At 46.0% G+C, this 18,010-nt stretch overlaps 1 protein-coding gene across 3 annotated transcripts in view; it reads right to left on the bottom strand.

Moving 5' to 3' along the window:
• The window catches only part of GRAMD1C (GRAM domain containing 1C), a 1,284,216-nt gene that overhangs the window by 38,833 nt on the left and 1,227,373 nt on the right, over positions 1 to 18,010 (bottom strand). For all 3 annotated transcript variants that reach the window (XM_069202670.1, XM_069202671.1, XM_069202672.1), the window contains one exon: positions 12,403 to 12,513. In XM_069202670.1, the coding sequence (XP_069058771.1) occupies positions 12,403 to 12,513 (111 nt within the window). The remainder of the gene's footprint in view (positions 1 to 12,402; positions 12,514 to 18,010) is intronic.

The raw sequence follows: 18,010 nt of genomic DNA, 5'->3' as shown, positions 1-18,010 counted from the left end.
TTAAACGAAGTGTCAATTTGAGGGACAGGCTGGTACTTGCTCAAACTCACAATGACACCAACATCACAAAAGGGACAAGTACTCTCTGGGGCCTACCTCGAGTAGTAGGACATTTCCCCTGTGGGAATTGTTCGGCATGCCCCTTTACCAAACATCTGAAAGAGGTAGATATTGATACTGACCATTCCTGGGTCCTTAAACCACATACTAACTAAAATACTGAGAATGTGGTATACATGAGTGTATGCCCCTGCAACAAGAGGAATATAGGAATGACAGCTTGGAAGATCCAATTGAGGATCAGTGAAAATCACAGCAACATTCGGTGTAAACAAAAGTGCAACCTGTATGACTAAAAGAATCACCATTCAGATAGGGATCTCCTGTGGGTCATCTTGGAGGTCATTACAGCCTGTCTTGGAGCTAATACGAGCCAGATAGATACTGCTAGAAAGAGAACAGCGCTGGGTTTACTGCTTGAAGACCCATAAATATGGCCTGAACAATGGCATTCCCTGGTTACAAATGTGGCCGTAACCTTAAATTATCTACGTACCTAATATCTGTATGGCCTTAATCTGTCAGTCTGTCTAACACACCGCCACCACTATGCATTACATCAACCATGTGACACAGGGCACCAGATATGGCTGCAGCTCCTGTTTAGTGGGGTCTTTTCGTTGTGTGCAGTTGTGCGGCACACTAGACCACTTTCATGCAAATATAACAACTGAGTGAGCCATAAGCGATTGCGAGCTGGACCACTACCCCTGCTCACTATAGTATCGATGTGGCGCAGGGTGCCGCATATGACTGTGACTCCCTATGATGGGATCTTTCCACTGTGTGTATATATGCAGCACACTTGGCCACTTTCATCCAAATATAACTGAGTGAGCTGCAGAAGTGATTGTGAGTTGGAAAGGGAACATGGCAATTATATAACTACATTTCTCAAGTAGCCATCTGACAACAGGCGGCGCACCTCCCGCTACATCGCATTTTGTAGCCATGGTCCGTGCTCTTGTGGCTGCTTTCATTCCTTGGTGCTCACTTGCCCCAGGTTCAGGTACGTGGCATATTGGGCCAGTTTTATACAGTCAGAAGAAATTTAGAAAGCAAAATCCACAAGTGACTACCAGTTTCTATAAGAACATGATAATAAGACTACATTTTCCATGAAGCAGAACTTGTCACACTACTTCTGAAGTCACACTCCTAGCCGGCGCCTCATTCATAATCCTGAGCTACCACCAGATCCAGTAGTGTCAGGAAGAGAAAGGAATGACCTGGCGGTGACCTTTGATGAAGTAAGCGATTTCTTTTGGCACTTGGTGGAGACAGCCAGGAAGGTTTCTGACTGATGTACTAACCTCCTTGGTTTTTCTTCCATCATCCCCACAGTGCGGGACTCCAAGGCTCCCCTGCTCCAGTATATATGGATATCCCTAAGATAGGGTGAGAAATAGTATGCATGTGATGGGGGCATGAATGTTTCATGGTTCAAGATTTTTTGCGTGTTATGGGTGACTGGGGTTCACACGAACATGAGCCATTTTCGTGTGCAGTGTATACACTGAAGAGATACAGGAGGATGTCCAATGCGATCCCCTCACAAAGCCACCAACTGTATTGATTCCTGGCAACCAGATATTATGTCTGTGTATTTTGGTTCATATTTTGCGTTTTGTAATTTTTATTCAAGTTTGTTTCTTGTTACATTATGACATACAAATGTATATTTATGTTCTTTTCATAGGACCCAATTTCAAGAAGGAATATTCACCTGAAAGGAATGGCCACAGATTAGAGATCTGGTATTGAATGTATGTGCACAAAAAGTGTGTATGTGCGTTGCGAATAGGGAAACAAGATATGGTCACATATGGTCTGTTTGTCCTGATGAAAGCCCTGGATCCCTTGGGGGACCACCTAAGGTCTGAAACATGTCGACCTAAGGAGGGCAAGGATGTCAAAACTGCATTTCCTTTGACCCGTTGTTTGCTTTAATCATTCCTCCTCTGCCCCTGAATAAAATATTGATTGCACCTCTGGTAGGTGGTAGGGATTTTTATTTACATAACCAATTTTTCCCTCATTTTCCCTAGTTAGTTTCCCTCAGTCGGACAACGGGGGCCAGCCTGCCATTAGAGTATGCTTTGGAGAGCGTGGGATGGCTGATGATGAAGCATGACACCAGGTGGTGGCCGAGGCCATCCCGAACTCTTTTGGCAAATGCCCTGGGTCCTTTAACGGTGGGTGACCAGGAAGTTGAAATCCGCTCATAACAGATGAAGTTCTCTATTAGTAGGGTGGCAGAGCCACAAAATAAGAAGGCTTCTAGATTGTAAGGGCATGTTTGTTTCTTTGTGTGTAAGTAAAAAAAAATCTGGATTGACCGACTGTGAATGGAAGGGAGGAAGGCTTGAGGACTAGCTGAAATCGTCCTCAGTTTTAGTCGGTTGATGAGAAGAACCTGCTCATGTGGAGACAAGAGTCCTCTGATCTCTAGTTCCTCAGTGTGTGCAGCCCACTCTAGGATGGAGGCATCCCTCTCAGCTGTGGGTACAGCTAATGGGGGTGGAGAGGATGCCTGTTTCCGGTCCAGGGAGGACCTGGCCAGGCAGTTCAGGCTGGACAGTTCCCATAGGGAGCAGAGTCAAGACTGATTTACATATGGCTGGATCCAAACTGGGGTGGCATGGTGAGCAAAAGAACAATGGATTTACCCCAGATCTGTGATTGGGGGTGAGTGTTTGAAAAGTTTCAGAACTCCATCCATCATCCTTTTGTGTTGCTAAAGTCACCCTAAGTGGCCAGGGTGGTCCCTTGCTGACTCTCGACTGGATTCAAGGCAGACTGGCTGATGAGGGGAGATACCTCAAAACCGGTCCCAGGATGCTTGTTTCCAGTCCAGGGAGGACCGGGCCTGGCAGTTTGGGCTGGACTGTTCGAATGGGGAGCAGGGTCAAGACTGATTTGCATATGGCTGGGTCCAAGCTGGGGTGGCACAGTGAGCAAAAGAACTATGGATTTAACCCAGATCTGTGACTGGGGATGAGTGTTTGAAAAGTTTCAGCACTCCGTCCATCACCCTTTTGGGTGGAAAGACATCCCATACAATTAGTTCTCATGCACCAACCACCAAGCTAGATCCTTAGTGTCACAGGAGATAATGATGGTGTTTGACAAATTTCCACTGGGCTGGAACCACTGCCTGGGAAGACATTACGGGAAAGTCCTCTTCTGCCAGCATGTGACCAGGGGAATGCAGGAAGCCAACAAACCAAGCAGGCATAGGACTGGAATCCAAGCCACCTCCTAAAACATCAGGATCATATCCTGAATGTCCTGGGTCCTCTATGGCAGATGGATGGCCCAAAGCTATGTCAGATCCAGTACTGTCCCTATGAACAGGAAGCACTGACAGGACTCTAGGTGAGATCAGGGCAAGTTCATGGAAAAGTCCACATTGAACTGAGATGCGGTTGATTGCAAGTGATGCGACAACATCTGTGGAAACCTGGCTTTGAGCAGCCAGTAATACAGGTATGGAAATAGAGGGATTCCCGACCTCCTGAGGTAAGCAGCTACCACGGCCATCACCTTTGTGAAAGCTTGAGGTGCCAATGTCAATCCTAGTAGGAAGACCGCAAACTGGTAGTTAATGGATCCTACAATGAACTTCAGGTACCTCTCATGCAACTGTGTGAAAGCACACATCGTGCAAGTTGAGGGACAAAATCCAGTCTTCTGCTTCCAGCGTCAAAAGATCCTGAGTCAGGGACAGTATGTTGAACTTTTCCTTGCTGAAGAAGAGGTTCAAGATACTGAGATACAGGATTAGAAGAAGACAGCTGTCTTTCTTTGGAATCAGGAAGCAAAGAGAGTACCATCCCTGGCCAATTTCCCGTTGTGGTTCCGTCTCCGCTACTCCTTTCTGCAGTAGGCCTGCCACCTCCTGATGCAGGGTGCAGAGATAGTCTTCAGCCTGAAGCTACTGCTGGGAAGAGATCTAGGGTGGGACCGACTGGAAGGATACCCTCTTTCTATTATCAGAAAGACCCACTGGTTCAAAGTTATTGCCTTCCAGGCCTGTAGAAAAGACGACACCCACCACTCCACAGGCCTCATATGCTCTGACAAGGGCAAAATAGATCTTTTTACCGGGGCAGGGGAAGAGGCGCTTAGAGGAGCAGGCCCCAAATAATCTCTGGATCTGCTGATGGTCTTTCAGGGGAATCTTCAACCCAAATGAATGAGCCATAGCCCTACTCACCATAAAGTGTTAAAAGGCTGAATCAGCCTTTTCTCTAAATTGCTTAGCTCCGTCAAATGGAAAGTCCATCAGGGTAGCTTGGACATAGTTGAAGCCTGAAGACCTTAGCCATGCATCGCAGTAAGCCTATAGTTTGTGCAACTGAATCAGCCATATGAAATCCAGCTCTGAATATATGCCTTGGAGCATTTTGTTCACATTTCAGCACCTCTAAAAAGTGTTGTTTCAAATGGTCTGGAAGGTGGCAAAGCACCATATGAGCTGTGTCCAACAAAGTAGTGTCATGGGTCTGGGCAGCAGCGTTAGAGGGGTGATGGACATTAGTCTCAGAGGCAGCATAGGTTACAGTGTGTTGTAGTACCGTATCTGGTTGTGTTTGTGAAATGGTCACTGTCTGCGCAGTCTGAAATGCTGAAGGCATGGAGCTGACTGAAGTCAGAGATGGACCTACCGGCACGAACCCATAAGACATCCTAAAGGGTACCATAGGGCCCATAGGAGTCCCAGAGGGGACTGAAGCCTTCCAGAACATCTTGAACGTTGCATAAAAGAATGATCTCAGATCCATGTCTGGAGTCAGAAGCTCAGGGTAGTGCGCATGGTGAAATGTGGAGGAGTCATCATTGGGGGCACTGTGATGGAGGGAGACTGCCTGGTTATCCTGCATGGGGATGATGACCAGCTCTGGTTCTGTGGAGGATTCTCACGAAGGAGGGGAGAGGTGCACAGACCTCCCTTTAGAAGGCAACGGATATTGCTTTTTCCACTTATTGTGTTTTTGGTGTTTATCCCTCAACTATTATGACAATAGAAAAGAAGGAAATGCAGTTATTGGGCAAGATCGGCCTTGGGCCCAGGGGCATCACAGGCTTGAGCCACAAACAAACTTGGCCTCCCCTTCTTTAATAGCTTTGGGGTGCATGCTGAGGCAGAAGTCGCATGTCTTTGTATTGTGGCCTAAATCCAGACACCACAAAGAGATATTGTGGAATCTGTAATGGTCATTTGCACATCACAATCCCTATAAGGTTTGAACCCTAAATGTACAGGTGGACATACATTCATTGTAGATACATGATGGTTTGTGTGGCTGCACTGTTGCAAAATTGATCCATTATAACCAAATATGGTCACAGAGTTTTTTATACTGCAGATAAGTGCACTTTTTGAAATACCCTGAGGGGGTTCCCCCTGTGCGTCAAGAGTTATGATCACACAGATGATGTCGGGGACATCCCTTAGTTCTTATAACCTTACCCCAAGTCCTGGATATCCAATAAAACCACTTTGGGATATCAGAGGTAATTTTAAAACACATTTCACAGATCCCACTTACAATTTCATTTCGAGTACTCCCACCATGAAGAGGTTGAGCACATTCAGGCACATTAGGTGTTTGAGTGCCGACCCAATGATGAAGCATGCCATTTGTGAATTCCGGTGGGTGAGTGTAGGAAACTGGCCCTTTGTTTGCAGTAACCCCCACTTTTTGCATGATATCTGATGGTGACTTGATTGAGTGTGTGCTGGTATCCAGCTAACCAGACCCCAGCACCTGTGTGCTTTCCCTAAAACTGTACCATTGTTCCACAATTGGCACACCCCTGGCACACAACTAAGTCCTATGTAAAAGGTACCAATACCAAGGGCCCTGTGACCAGGGAGGGTCCCTTAGGGCTGCATCATATACTGTGCCACCCTGGGGGACCCCTCACCAAGCACATGCACACTGCCTTTGCAGCTTTGTGTGCTGGCGGGGAGAAAAAGACAAAGGTGACAGTGTGCATGTGCTTAGTGAGGGGTCCCCAGGGTGGCATTATAAATGCTGCAGCCCTTGGGGACCTTCCCTGGCCACAGAGCCCTTGGTAACATGGGTACCTTTTACAAGGGACTTAGCTGTGTGCCAGGGGTGTGCCAATAGTGGAACCAATGGTACAATTTGTGGGAAAGAACACTGGTGCTGGGGCCTGGTTAGAAGGATCCCAGCACACTCTCAATCAAGTCAGCATCAAATACCAGGCAAAAAGTGTGGGGGAGGGGGGGAACAACCATGCCAAAAGGGGTACTTTCCTACACAGTTGCTTTATGGTGATGACATTTCCTCCTTGAACGCAGCCATGTTGGGGGCTTTCACCTGTGTAATTGTTTATGTTAAAGAACAGAGCAGTGCCTGTATCACTGGACTGCTGTATGTGTTTTTTGTTTTTTGAGGCGTCCCCACTGCAGCAGTTGTATTAATCATGGCTTTCCGAGTATTCACCCTTCAAGTAGCAAGCAGACAAAATACAAATGCCCTTCTAGCAACTATTCGTATGAAGCATTTTTACAGAGAAAGTTTGAGTGGTTCTGGTTTCTAGGTTCCAGATGTATGCAACATTCAGCAGAAAGGAAGCCATTTGCCTTTGCATTTTACTTGCTGGAGATCTGCTCTTTTAGGAGGAGGGAGAGACAAAGGATGTGCCTATCCACCCACTCATCTATTTAGTCATCCACACCTTGATGTATCCATCCACCCATGCACACCCATACTTATTTACATTCATTCACCTGCTTTGATGTAACAATGACCCAAGCATCTGTTCACCCCCACACAATGACTGACTCACATCCATCTACTCACCTATCCACAGCCACAGAACAGATTGTTCACTCACCCATGCTTTCATTCACTGACTTGCACCTATGTACCCATTCACACCCATGCATTCATCCACCCACTTGCACCTATGTACCCATTCACACCCATTCATTCATCCACCCACTTGCACCCATATACCCATCCACAGACATGTATTCCTATGTCTGTAAATACCCATAAATATATCAATTCATTAACCTCTGCATTACTCTTAGCCAAACATGTGTTCACCCAGGCTTCTATCCATCAACACGTGCATTCACTGTTCACATAAGATCTGATTGTGTGAAAGTGTTTGTTTGGCTGTATGCATGTGTCTATGTATAGTCACCTGTGTGCCTCAGTGTGCAAGGGTGTCAGAATATTTGTTGTTTTTCATGTTTGTGTCTGGGTGCCGGAAGGCTTATTGCTGTGTTCGCCTGCGTGCATGCCATGGCACGCATGCATGTCTGCTATATTCGTGCTACACTTTACTACACAGGAAACCAGGCTCACAGCCTGTTAATATCTAATAAAGTGCCTGCTCTCCTTCTGGAAATACATTCGCACAAAGTGTTCAGCAGCACTTCTACAGCATTTCTCTGTAGTTCCACAACAGCAATTATGGATCTTTGTGGTGGTTCTCTGCTGTGCCAACTTGTTCTAAGTAGAGTTCGCAAGGGATGACCAATCATGGTCAGGAAAGTGTGTTTCCTTACATTACTCATCATTTCGACCCTCTCCTCTGGATCTCCACACAGGGGCGGCTCCTCCGCAATTCCAGAGGAGCGTTGCCACCCTGGCCAAGAGCCAGGAGATAAAAAATGAAACTATAGTTCCACTGTCGTTTAATTTTTCATCTGCTGGCTCAGCCAGCAGAACAGGGGCGGGGCTGGGACACAGGAGGTGGGAAAGAGTACAGAGTGCACGTAAGTGCGCATGTGTGTTTGGCCGGTCGTCTTAGGCCGGCCAAACACACATGCACACTTAAGTTTCTCCAACCCAGCTGTACACAGCTGGGGTGGGGAAACTGCATAGACCTCAGGGCTGTGTCTGAGCGGCAGTGACCAACCCTGATGCTGCTTTCATGCTAGCTTTAGCTTGAAAGCAGTGCCAGGGTTGCTGGGGAGCCTGTGCTGGTGTCCCAGTGAATGCTGGGACACCACAAGAAGAGGAGTGATGAGCAAGGCGGCAGGAGTCGGCGGCGGCGGAAGTTAAGTGCCTTTTATTGTTATTATTTTTTTTGTTCTTCTCCCATCCCCTTCATTACCCCCCACCCTCCTATCGAGATTTGCAGCAGCCACCGCTGTCCCCACATTTTCAAAGGGTGCTGTGGTTGCTGCACCATTTTATAGCTTTGACCTGGGCTCAACCACGCTGCGCCACAGATTGTCCCTGTTAACTGCAAGGTGGCCATATTCCACTATCTTAGATAGGGGTCTTCTGACTTATGAAGGCAGAGAATTCTCTCTCGGTCCCTACTGTTATTCAACTTAAGTGACCGCTTTCTGCAGAACTAGCCTCTTTTCACTTGAGTCTCTCAGTGGGTGTCTTTAAGAGTGATTTTTAGGGGGGCACACATTGAGCCATAGTTGAAACTGATGAGGCCATCTACAAAAAGGGTGATAATAGAAAGTCTGTGTGTGCATAAATATATGTGCTTGCCTAAAATGTTTAAATATGACTTTGCATGTATGTGTGGGTATATCTAAATCTATGCATATACAGAGATACACACATTTTAATGTAATATTTTCACATTTCTTTTTTCATTAAACTAAGACAGTTTATTTTAATATTTATTACTGATTTTTTTTTTTTTTTATAACATTTTATGTCTTGTATGAATAAAAATGTATTTGTATGCATATATATTTTTGTTCAGTCTTTCATACAATTTACATGTATTTTGTTGGTCACTTTCTGAAAACAATGTTTATATTTTATTTTATATTTTCATACTTATATATATGTATATATTGAATACTTTGAATTATTTTTCATTATTTTTACATTTCCTTATAAGACTTTTTAAAACGTAGATATATTTACAATATTAAGCATTTTCTACATTTTTAGAAAACCTATTCAATACTTGCATTTATTTCACTGCAATGGTTTCTACAGTATAGTCTGAAAGTGTTTTCCTTATTACAATTATTACGACGTTTTGTTAACATTTTTTTACAGCTTGCTTTATTTTGTAGCCTGTTTTCTTTGTTTATGCCCTCCGGCGACTCTGCAGGTTAGTGATTTCTGTTCTAGCCTAACTAGTATGTATTTTGTAAAGCTGTCACATGTAGGGGCAGAGGAGGTGCTAGATTGCTATTAAGATTAGCATATTATGTTAATGTGAGTTTTAGGTTATGGTTAGAGTATGAGGTCTTACCATAGTTGTTCAAGTTACATGTAATGTAACTAACTGTATTTTATTTAATATATATTTTTATAGTAATGAAATATGTTGTTTTTCAACCTTTCTTTCAGGGATTCTGACCTATGTGTTAGCATGTTTATTTTGAGTGGGGCTTTTCTATGTTTTATTTTACAGTTTTTTTTTTACATTAAAATTTAACTTTTATTTTTCAATGGGGGTGCATTTAACTTTTTCCTTACAAGCAAAAATATTTGGGATTTTTATTATTTCTTGTTTTTTGCAGTTTTCATGGAATTTTTTTTTATTGTAGGTTTCTCTGTTTTTTTTAGGGCCTCCCTGGTTTTTATATGGTCGATATGGATGGCTTATATTTTTTATCTGTATTTTTGCATTGTTTGGACCAATATATTCAACACATTTTGATGGATTATGTGTTTTTGGATGTCATTGTCTATGGAGGACTTCAGTTACAAAAGTGTGATTTAAGTGCAGTTTGTATAATATTTATTTGTTACGTTGGAATTATTTATCGTATTGTGTTGTTTATATTTAGTTTTTTGGAATTATGTGGAAATTTAATTTTGTTATATTGTGTAGTTTTTTGATCTCTGTTTGGTATTGTGATTGTTTTAGAAAAGCAAATTGCTTTCATTTTTTTTTTTTTTTTTATTGTTAGCATCGTGGGCCCTTATTGGTTTGTTTGGATTCTTTTGGTTTCAATTAGGTTATTTTTTGTTTCAATTGTGGTTGGGATCGTGCTTGCTTTAGTTCTTGTTGTGTCTTCCTTTTTTGAATATCTGTAGAATTGGTAGCATTAAGGGTGGCTTGTTCCAAATGTTTCTTTGAAGGAAGTGTGCCATTTCTTTAGTAGTATGGACATGTCACAGTGTTTAGTTACTTCCGTGAAAGTGACATAGGCTAATCTTATTCATTTCTTTTGCTTTGTATGGAAATTCTGCATTTGTAGTGTATTCTGTGCTAAGTATAGATTTGTTTTTAGTACTTGTCTCCACGTATTTTGATTGCAATGGAAGTACCGCCCTTGTATTGCTGGTTGTACACTTTTGAAATTGTGGAAATCATTGCTTGTTCAAAATCAATAATAAATATTTGGGATTGTAATTATTACATTTTTGTTTTGATTAGTGTTAAGAGTTTGTTATAAGCTGTGCTTTGGTTCTTTAGTAATAGTGCATATATTAAAGGGACATTTATGTTGTGGTACTGTCCATGTATATTGTATATTAGTATAATGTGTTGCTTTTGGTTAGGATTCGTAAGTTACTGTTAGTTGCATGCATAGACGGTTGTTATATTCATTGTCATGCAGTAAGAATCATAGTATGTGTAATTGTTTTATTTTCCATTTTGGACTGTCTGTGTCTCTGTATGTTCTTTGTGCTCTTGGTGTTTCCCTGGTAACTCTCCTTGTTCTACTTATTAGTCGTTTTAGATGTGCTCTGGCTGAGAGTGGCTCAGTCACATATTTAAAAATTTAGTGAATTTAATATTTTTCTAATAGCTCCTGTGGGCTTTCCTCGCCGAAAGAACCCAGAAGGTCCACCTCCCTTCCTTCCAGTCCCCAGCAACCAAGATCATGTACGGGGTCCCCCAAGGGTCCTCCCTCAGCCCTACCCTGTTCAACATTTACATGGCCCCGCTCGCCAACATCCACACCCCCACGTAATCACCATCATCTCGTACGCAGATGATACCCAGCTCGTCATCTCCCTCACCAGGAACCCTTCCACTGCCAAGACAAACCTCTACGCCGGACTCCTCGACACCGCCAGAAGGATGACTGCAAGCCACTTCAAACTCAACTCCAACAAAACAGAAATCATCATCTTCTGCCCCAACAAGACAGTATGGGACAACTCCTGGTGGCCCACCGCCCTCGGACCACCCCAACACCCTCCAACCACGCACGCAACCTCGGCATCATCTTAGACTCATCTCTCTCCAGGGTCCAGCAAATCAACACCATATCATCCTCCTGTTTCAACACCCTTCGCATGCTACGGAAGACCTTCAAATGGATTCCAAAAGAAACCAGAAAAAACATCACCAATGCACTCATCATCAGCATATTAGATTATGTAAACGCCCTCTACGCTGGTACCACAGCCAAGCTTCAGCAGAAACTCCAGCGTATCCAGAACACAGCCGCACGCCTCATCCTCAACCTCCCACGCCACAAACACATTTCCGCTCACCTCAGAACCCTTCACTGGCTGCCCATCAGAAAAAGGATTGTCTTCAAAATCTTCATCCACGCCTACAAATCCCTCCACAACACTGGACCAGCCTACCTCAACGAACGAGTGAACTTCCACGCACCCACTCAACTCCTCCGCTCTGCTCACCTCGCCCTCGCCACAGTCCCCCGCATCCAACGCACCACCTCCGGAGGCAGATCCTTCTCCTACCTTGCCCCCAAGACCTGGAAGCTCTCCCCAACAACCTACGCAAGACCCAGGACCTCCCGACTTTCAGAAAGCACCTAAAGACATGGCTTTTTGAGCAGTAAAACTGCATCCCCCCCTCTCTCCCACCCACCACAGCGCCTTGAGACCCTTCCGGGTGAGTAGCGCACTTAATACATTTTTTGATTGATTGGGCTCTTGTGAGCTTGTGGTTGTTTGTGTAAAATATTCCCAACTGTGCTTTCCTATGCGATAATGAAGAAAAAGGATGATTGGTAAAATAAAATATTTGATTAAAATCACACAATTTGGTTCACAAGCAAAGCTGGGAATAATCGCGGTTTCTAGTTTCACTTTGTGCAAATCAGACACTAAATGGGTATCTTTTTGTTTTTTATTTCTACTGCCAGTGTTAATGATTTCCTTTTAACTCGGTGTGTATGAGGGTGGAGAGAGGGAGGAAGGCAGAACCCACTGAGAAGCTCGGCTCGTTTTGGGCTGGAAGTTCTAGGACTTGAGCCAGTCTTGCGCTTTCAGTAGATCACCCACCTCTAAGTAAAACAAAAATATTATCAGCTGTTTAACTTTTAGTTGCGAATGGAGGGATTCTGTTGCATAAGTACATTCCTACAAAATCTACAGGATTGCGAAAATGCAGGCTGTTTCCTAGAAAAGAAAAGGGAAAAAGTGTAGTTTGACTTACTTTGTAGCACCATCTTCGTGGACTTGAACACGGTGGAATGACTGGGCTGCATGTTCAATCGTCGCCAGTTTAAAGAAGAGACTCACGTTCAAAATGACGAGCAAAAGCAAGCTGGAAACAAAGAAAACAAGCTTCTTTAATCGCAGTCACCATGCTTCTAGGTAAGAGGCATGGTGGAGGCATTACCATTACCAGAAGGTCACTTGACCTTAGAAAAGGGTATTTCCACTGAACAATAGCATAGTGCCCTAAGAGATTGCTCACATGGTTTCCCCTAGAAGCCAGAGTGGATCAGGACATTTATTTCCTGAGGTAACAGATGTGCAGTACCCCAAGTGGCGCCACGTGACTCTAGGAATGGTGGGTCTGCCGGAAGTGAGGACAACAGCCTGTTTGCGGCACCAACTGGAGGGCGGTGAGGACTCTAGCAAGATATAGGGTGATAATCCAAAGGCAATAATTAGCTCATTAAGTACCTCTGAAGTACTACTTTGCATACTCTTGCATGCATTTGTGGACTGGCCCTGAAACATCTAAAATGGGAATATCCATATCCATGTGGTACAGACAGGAAGGATTGTGCCCTTTTAGCACTTTTACAAATAGAAAATTGGGGATTTTACAAATGATGCTTAAAGAACAAGTTACTTACCTTCGGAAACGCATTATCTGGTAGAGAGACTATCTAGCTGCAGATTCCTTACCTTTGAATTCCCTGGCGTCAGCTTCGAAACCAGAATCTTTTTGCTGAGCAATACCCTGCTGTTGCGTGCGTCATCCAGCTCCGCGTGGCTTCATCAGCATCGTTGAAGCAGTCTGTGATGTCACTGTCTATATAGACACCACCTCGGTGTGCATACGTCAGTTCTTTTATCCACAAAAGTTCCACGCCAGAAGCGCAGTCATGCATAGAACCAACATTTGTCTGTGCAAAACTAGGGCCCTGAAAAAGGATAACCCCTAACCCTACTAGACATATCCACAGAGCGGGGAGGCATGGGTGAGTGTAAGGAATCTGCAGCTAGAGTCTCTACCAGATAATGTGTTACCAAAGGTAAGTAACATGTTCATCTGATAGAGACTTCTACCTGCAGATTCCTTACAGTTGAATAGATACCCAAGCCATAACCTCTTGGCGGTGGGCTGTGGATACCTCTACTACACTAAAAATTCCTGTAGGACTGAATGGGCAAAGTACTTGTCCCTGACTGTCCAGGCAGTAATGTTTCGCAAAGGTGTGCAAAGACGCCCACGTTACCGCCTGACAGATCTTCAGGACTGGTACGCCTCAAGCTACCGGAGTAGTAGCAGCTTTGCCCATGGTAGAATGAGCTTGCAAGCCCTCAGCAGGCTGCCTCTTAGCCAGTGCATAGCATATCTTAATGCAGAGAACGACCCAGCGCGAAATGGTTTGCTTCTGCACTGCCCGACACTTGTTTGCTCCAACATACCCCACAAAGAGTTGGTCATCCACCCAGAACTCTTGTGCGGTCAAGGTAGAACGACAAAGCTCTTTTTGGGTCCAGTCGATGGAGTCGCTCCTCCTCTTTAGATGGATGCGGTGGGGCAAAGAATGTGGGCAGGGTGATGTCCTGACCCAGATCAAATGGGGTCACCACCTTGGGAAGGAAAGAGGCACGAGTTCGCAGAGCCACTTTATCTGGATTGATAGTGAGATACAGTGGCTTTGATGACAGGACTTGCATCTCACTCACCCTCCTGGCAGATGTTATTGCCACTAAAAAGGCTGTCTTGATGGTGGGCAGTTGTGCAAAGGATCGAAGGGAGCACATATGAGAAATGTGACAACAAGATTTAAGTCCCACTGAGGCATAATAAGGGGAGTAGGGAGAAACATATGTACAAGCCCTTTGAGGAATCTATGTACACTGGGGGATTTAAACAGAGAAGGCTGGTCAGGCAGCCGAAGAAATGTTGATAAGGCAGAAAGATAGCCCTTTAAAGTCCCTAAGGTAGAATCCTGCTGGGCTAGAGACAGAATGAAGAGAAGATTGTCAGAAAGAGAAGCAGAAAGAGGGTCAATAGACCTTTCTGTATAATAATATACAAAGCGTTTCCAACGCAGGAGTATACCGTTTTAGTGGAGGGACGCCTGGCTGTCAAAATAACCTTACAGACTTCGGGAGGAAGGTCAAAAGCCATCAACTGCCACTGCTCAATCTCCACACATGAAGGCGCAGAGTTGACAGGTTACGGTGGAGAACCCTCCCCTGCTGCTGCGACAGAAGATCCTCTTGAAGGGGCAGCCTGATCAGAGGATTGATGCTCATTTTCAGAAGCTCAGGATACCAGACTCTTCATGCCCAATCCGGAGCCACTAAGATGACTTTAGCCCGGTCGTTCTTGATATTCTTGAGCACTCTCGGCAGAAGTGATATGGGGGGAAATGCGTATAGGAGGCCTCAATTCCACTCGCAATGAAAAGCTTTGCAGAACAATTGCCACCTTGGAAACTCCAACGCGCAATACTGCTGAGATTGTGCATTCTCTGCGGAGGCTAACAGATCTAACCAAGGCTCTCCCCACTGCTGAAAGAGTCCTTGTGTCACCTCAGGATGGACATACCATTTGTGATCCGCTAGGCATCGACAGCTGAGTTTTTCTGCCCTGGCGTTCAGAGAACCTGCCAGGTGTTGAACTACCAGGGTTATGCCCTGCTGTTCCAGCCATGTTCAGAGACTCAGAGCCTCTTGACAAAGGATCCACGACCCCACACCCCCCTGCTTGTTGCAGTACCATATTGCTGTGGTGTTGTCCATGAACATGCCCCATCGCAGAAGTGAGTGATCTGTCACTACTGTGAGATCTGGTTGGTGAAGGGAGAGGAGTCTGCCTTTGACCCAACTGCAATTCTCCAACCACCACCGACTGTCTTTTACAGTTCCCTCTGAGATCTGAACCGTGTCGGTAAGAATTCCCTGATGCTGTGCCCACTGGAACTTCAGGTCCTATTGCAGAGCCCTCATATGCCATCTGGCATGTTTGACTAACAGGATGCAGGAAGCAATGAGTCCCAACAGCCTCAGAGTCTGTCTCACCGAAATCCAGGATAGAGGCCGAAACATCTGTATCATAACCTGAATATCCTGTACTTGTTGCTTGGGAGGATAGGCCCGAAACTGCACTGTGTCCAGAACAGCTCAGATGAAAGAGAGCTTCTGAGAAGGAGTCAGGTGTAACTTCAGCACATTTATAGTGAACCCAAGCGAATGCAGGAGGTCCGCTGTAGTCTGACGGTGGGTGACGAGAGCCTAAGGCGCAGGAGCCTTCAACAGCCAGTCCTCAAGGTATGGGAAGACTGAGGGGCACTCGTGAGACCGAAGGGGCGCACAGTAAACTAAAAGTGCTCATGGCCTACCTTGAACCGCAAGTAACGATAGGGATGTGAAAATATGCATCCTGCAAGTCCAACGCTACAATCCAGTCTCTTTGGTCTAGGGCAGATAAGACCTGAGCAAGAGTGAGCATCTTGAATTTCTCCTTTTTGAGGAAGAGATTGACGTCCCTTAAATCCAAAATAGGGCGAAAACCCTTGTGCTTCTTAGGGATCAGAAAGTAGCGGGAATAACAACCACTGCCTACTTCTGACATCAGGACCCTTTCTATGGCTCCCTTTGTCAAGAGAGCTGTAACTTCCTTGCAGAGAAAGATCAAATGATCCTCCATCAGCCGTTCTTTTACCGTAGGGATAAAGGGAGGAAAAGACTGGAAGGGGAGGGAAGAGCCCTTCTGTATGATCTGCAAGACCCATTTGTCCGATATTATGGACCGCCAGTGAGGGAGATGAAATTGAATCCTCCCTCCAACTAGACGGTCATGGTCTTGCACAACCATACTAGGAGGGTCTGGGCATTGCAGAAGAAGAGGGCTGGGTGGTGGCTCACCTCTGGCTAGACCCTCTGGGTCTGAAGGTACCATGACCTTGTCTTCGCACGGGATGCTGTGAAGCCGGAGACGGTGGCTAACTTGTGGTTGGCGTGGTACCGCACCCCTTCTGACGTCTCAAAAGGGGCGATAGGCAGACTAATGGCGAGCAGGCGCTGAGAGGCCCAAGGATCTGGCCGTAGCTCGAGAATCCTTGAATCTCTCAAGAGCAGAGTCTGCCTTCTAACCAAAAAGGCATGAGCCATCAAAAGGCATGTCCATCAAGTTTGACTGGACATCCCCCAAAAAGCCAGTGTTACGCATACAGGCGTGGCGTCAGAGGGCCACTGTAGAAGAAATCGCTCTGCCCAGCGAGTCGATCGTGTCCAAACCACACCTGATGGTAAACTTGGTTGCATCGCTCCCATCCTTGACAGCCTGGGTGAGAGTGTCCTGTATGTCCCCCAGGACCTGGGGCAGCACTTGTGCCACCATATCCCATAAAGTATGGGAAAAAACGCCCAATAGGCAAGAGATGTTTACCGACGTCAATTCCAGGCTGGAGAAAGAAAACATCTTCTTTCCAAATTGGTTCAGCCTCTTGGATTCTCTATCCGGGGGAGCGGAAGAGAAGGCACCACAGGAAGTAGAGGCTTGGACCAACAAGCTCTCCAGGGCGGGGTGTTGGGTGAGGAAACTAGAGTCGTTTGGAGCTGGTCGATGGCGGCGGCCGATTGTCCTTTTCACAGGAGCCCACGTGCTGGGTATGGACCACGTCCCCAGAAGGACATCTGTAAGGGCTTCATTGAAAGGTAACATCGGCTCTGATGTAGCACCCTCTGGCTGAAGCACCTCTGTCAGGAGATTAGTCCTGACTGGCACCGTAGGCAAGTCTAGGTCCAAAACCTCAGCTACCCTACGCACCACCATGGCATAAGATGCCCCCTCCTCCGTAGCAACAGAAGGAGGTCAGAGCATGCCAGCATCTGGAGTAGAATCCAGTTCACTGTCTTCTCCTAGATCCTCATACCAGTCCTTATCCTGCTCCAATTCATATTCGAAAGGGTCCTCATACCCCTCCCACTCCTCACCTGTGCCTGGAGGTTCAAATGAAGCCTGAGGCACTGATCTGGGCCTGGTCGGCACCATCGAGTCAGAATCAGAGTCGTATGACGTTGTTCCAGCTCTGGATCATCAGGAATGAGGATGGGGCAACCACCAGTGTGCACCGATGGTGGAGGGAGCGTCGATGTTGGGCCCGGCACCAGAGGAGGCTGACTGTGAGATCCCGGCGCCGGTCTGGATCCGCTGGGGTCCCCAACGGTGCCGAGGTCAAAGCCGCCGGTGTCAAATCCGATGGGGCCCCTGCTGACCCGCAGGCCCGAAGACCCACCCACGGGGGCAGCCCACTCACAAACAAGGTGCTTGGCCTTGTAAAAATCCTTTGAGTGAGGGTTGCTCCAGCCCCCGGAAAGGGGAGGAGGCGCGAAGTCCGCCCTAGCAACTGCTCTGCAGAACGTCGACATTCCTGGGATACCTGGTCAGCCGACAGGCATGGCGAAGTCGAAGTCCGCTTGGATTTATTTCTGTGCCTCTTCCCCAAATGCCCCGAGGACCTCGAATGGGACGAAGAGGACTTGGGGCTCCTGGAGTTGTTACGCAACTTCCTCCATGAGCAGGACTGTGACCTCTGAGGAGTCGCGCCGACTAAAGTCGACTGCTG

The sequence above is a fragment of the Pleurodeles waltl genome, chromosome 8 (genome assembly GCF_031143425.1).
Source record: "Pleurodeles waltl isolate 20211129_DDA chromosome 8, aPleWal1.hap1.20221129, whole genome shotgun sequence".
NCBI lineage: Eukaryota > Metazoa > Chordata > Amphibia > Caudata > Salamandridae > Pleurodeles > Pleurodeles waltl.
This window is presented reverse-complemented; position numbering and strand designations above follow the sequence as displayed.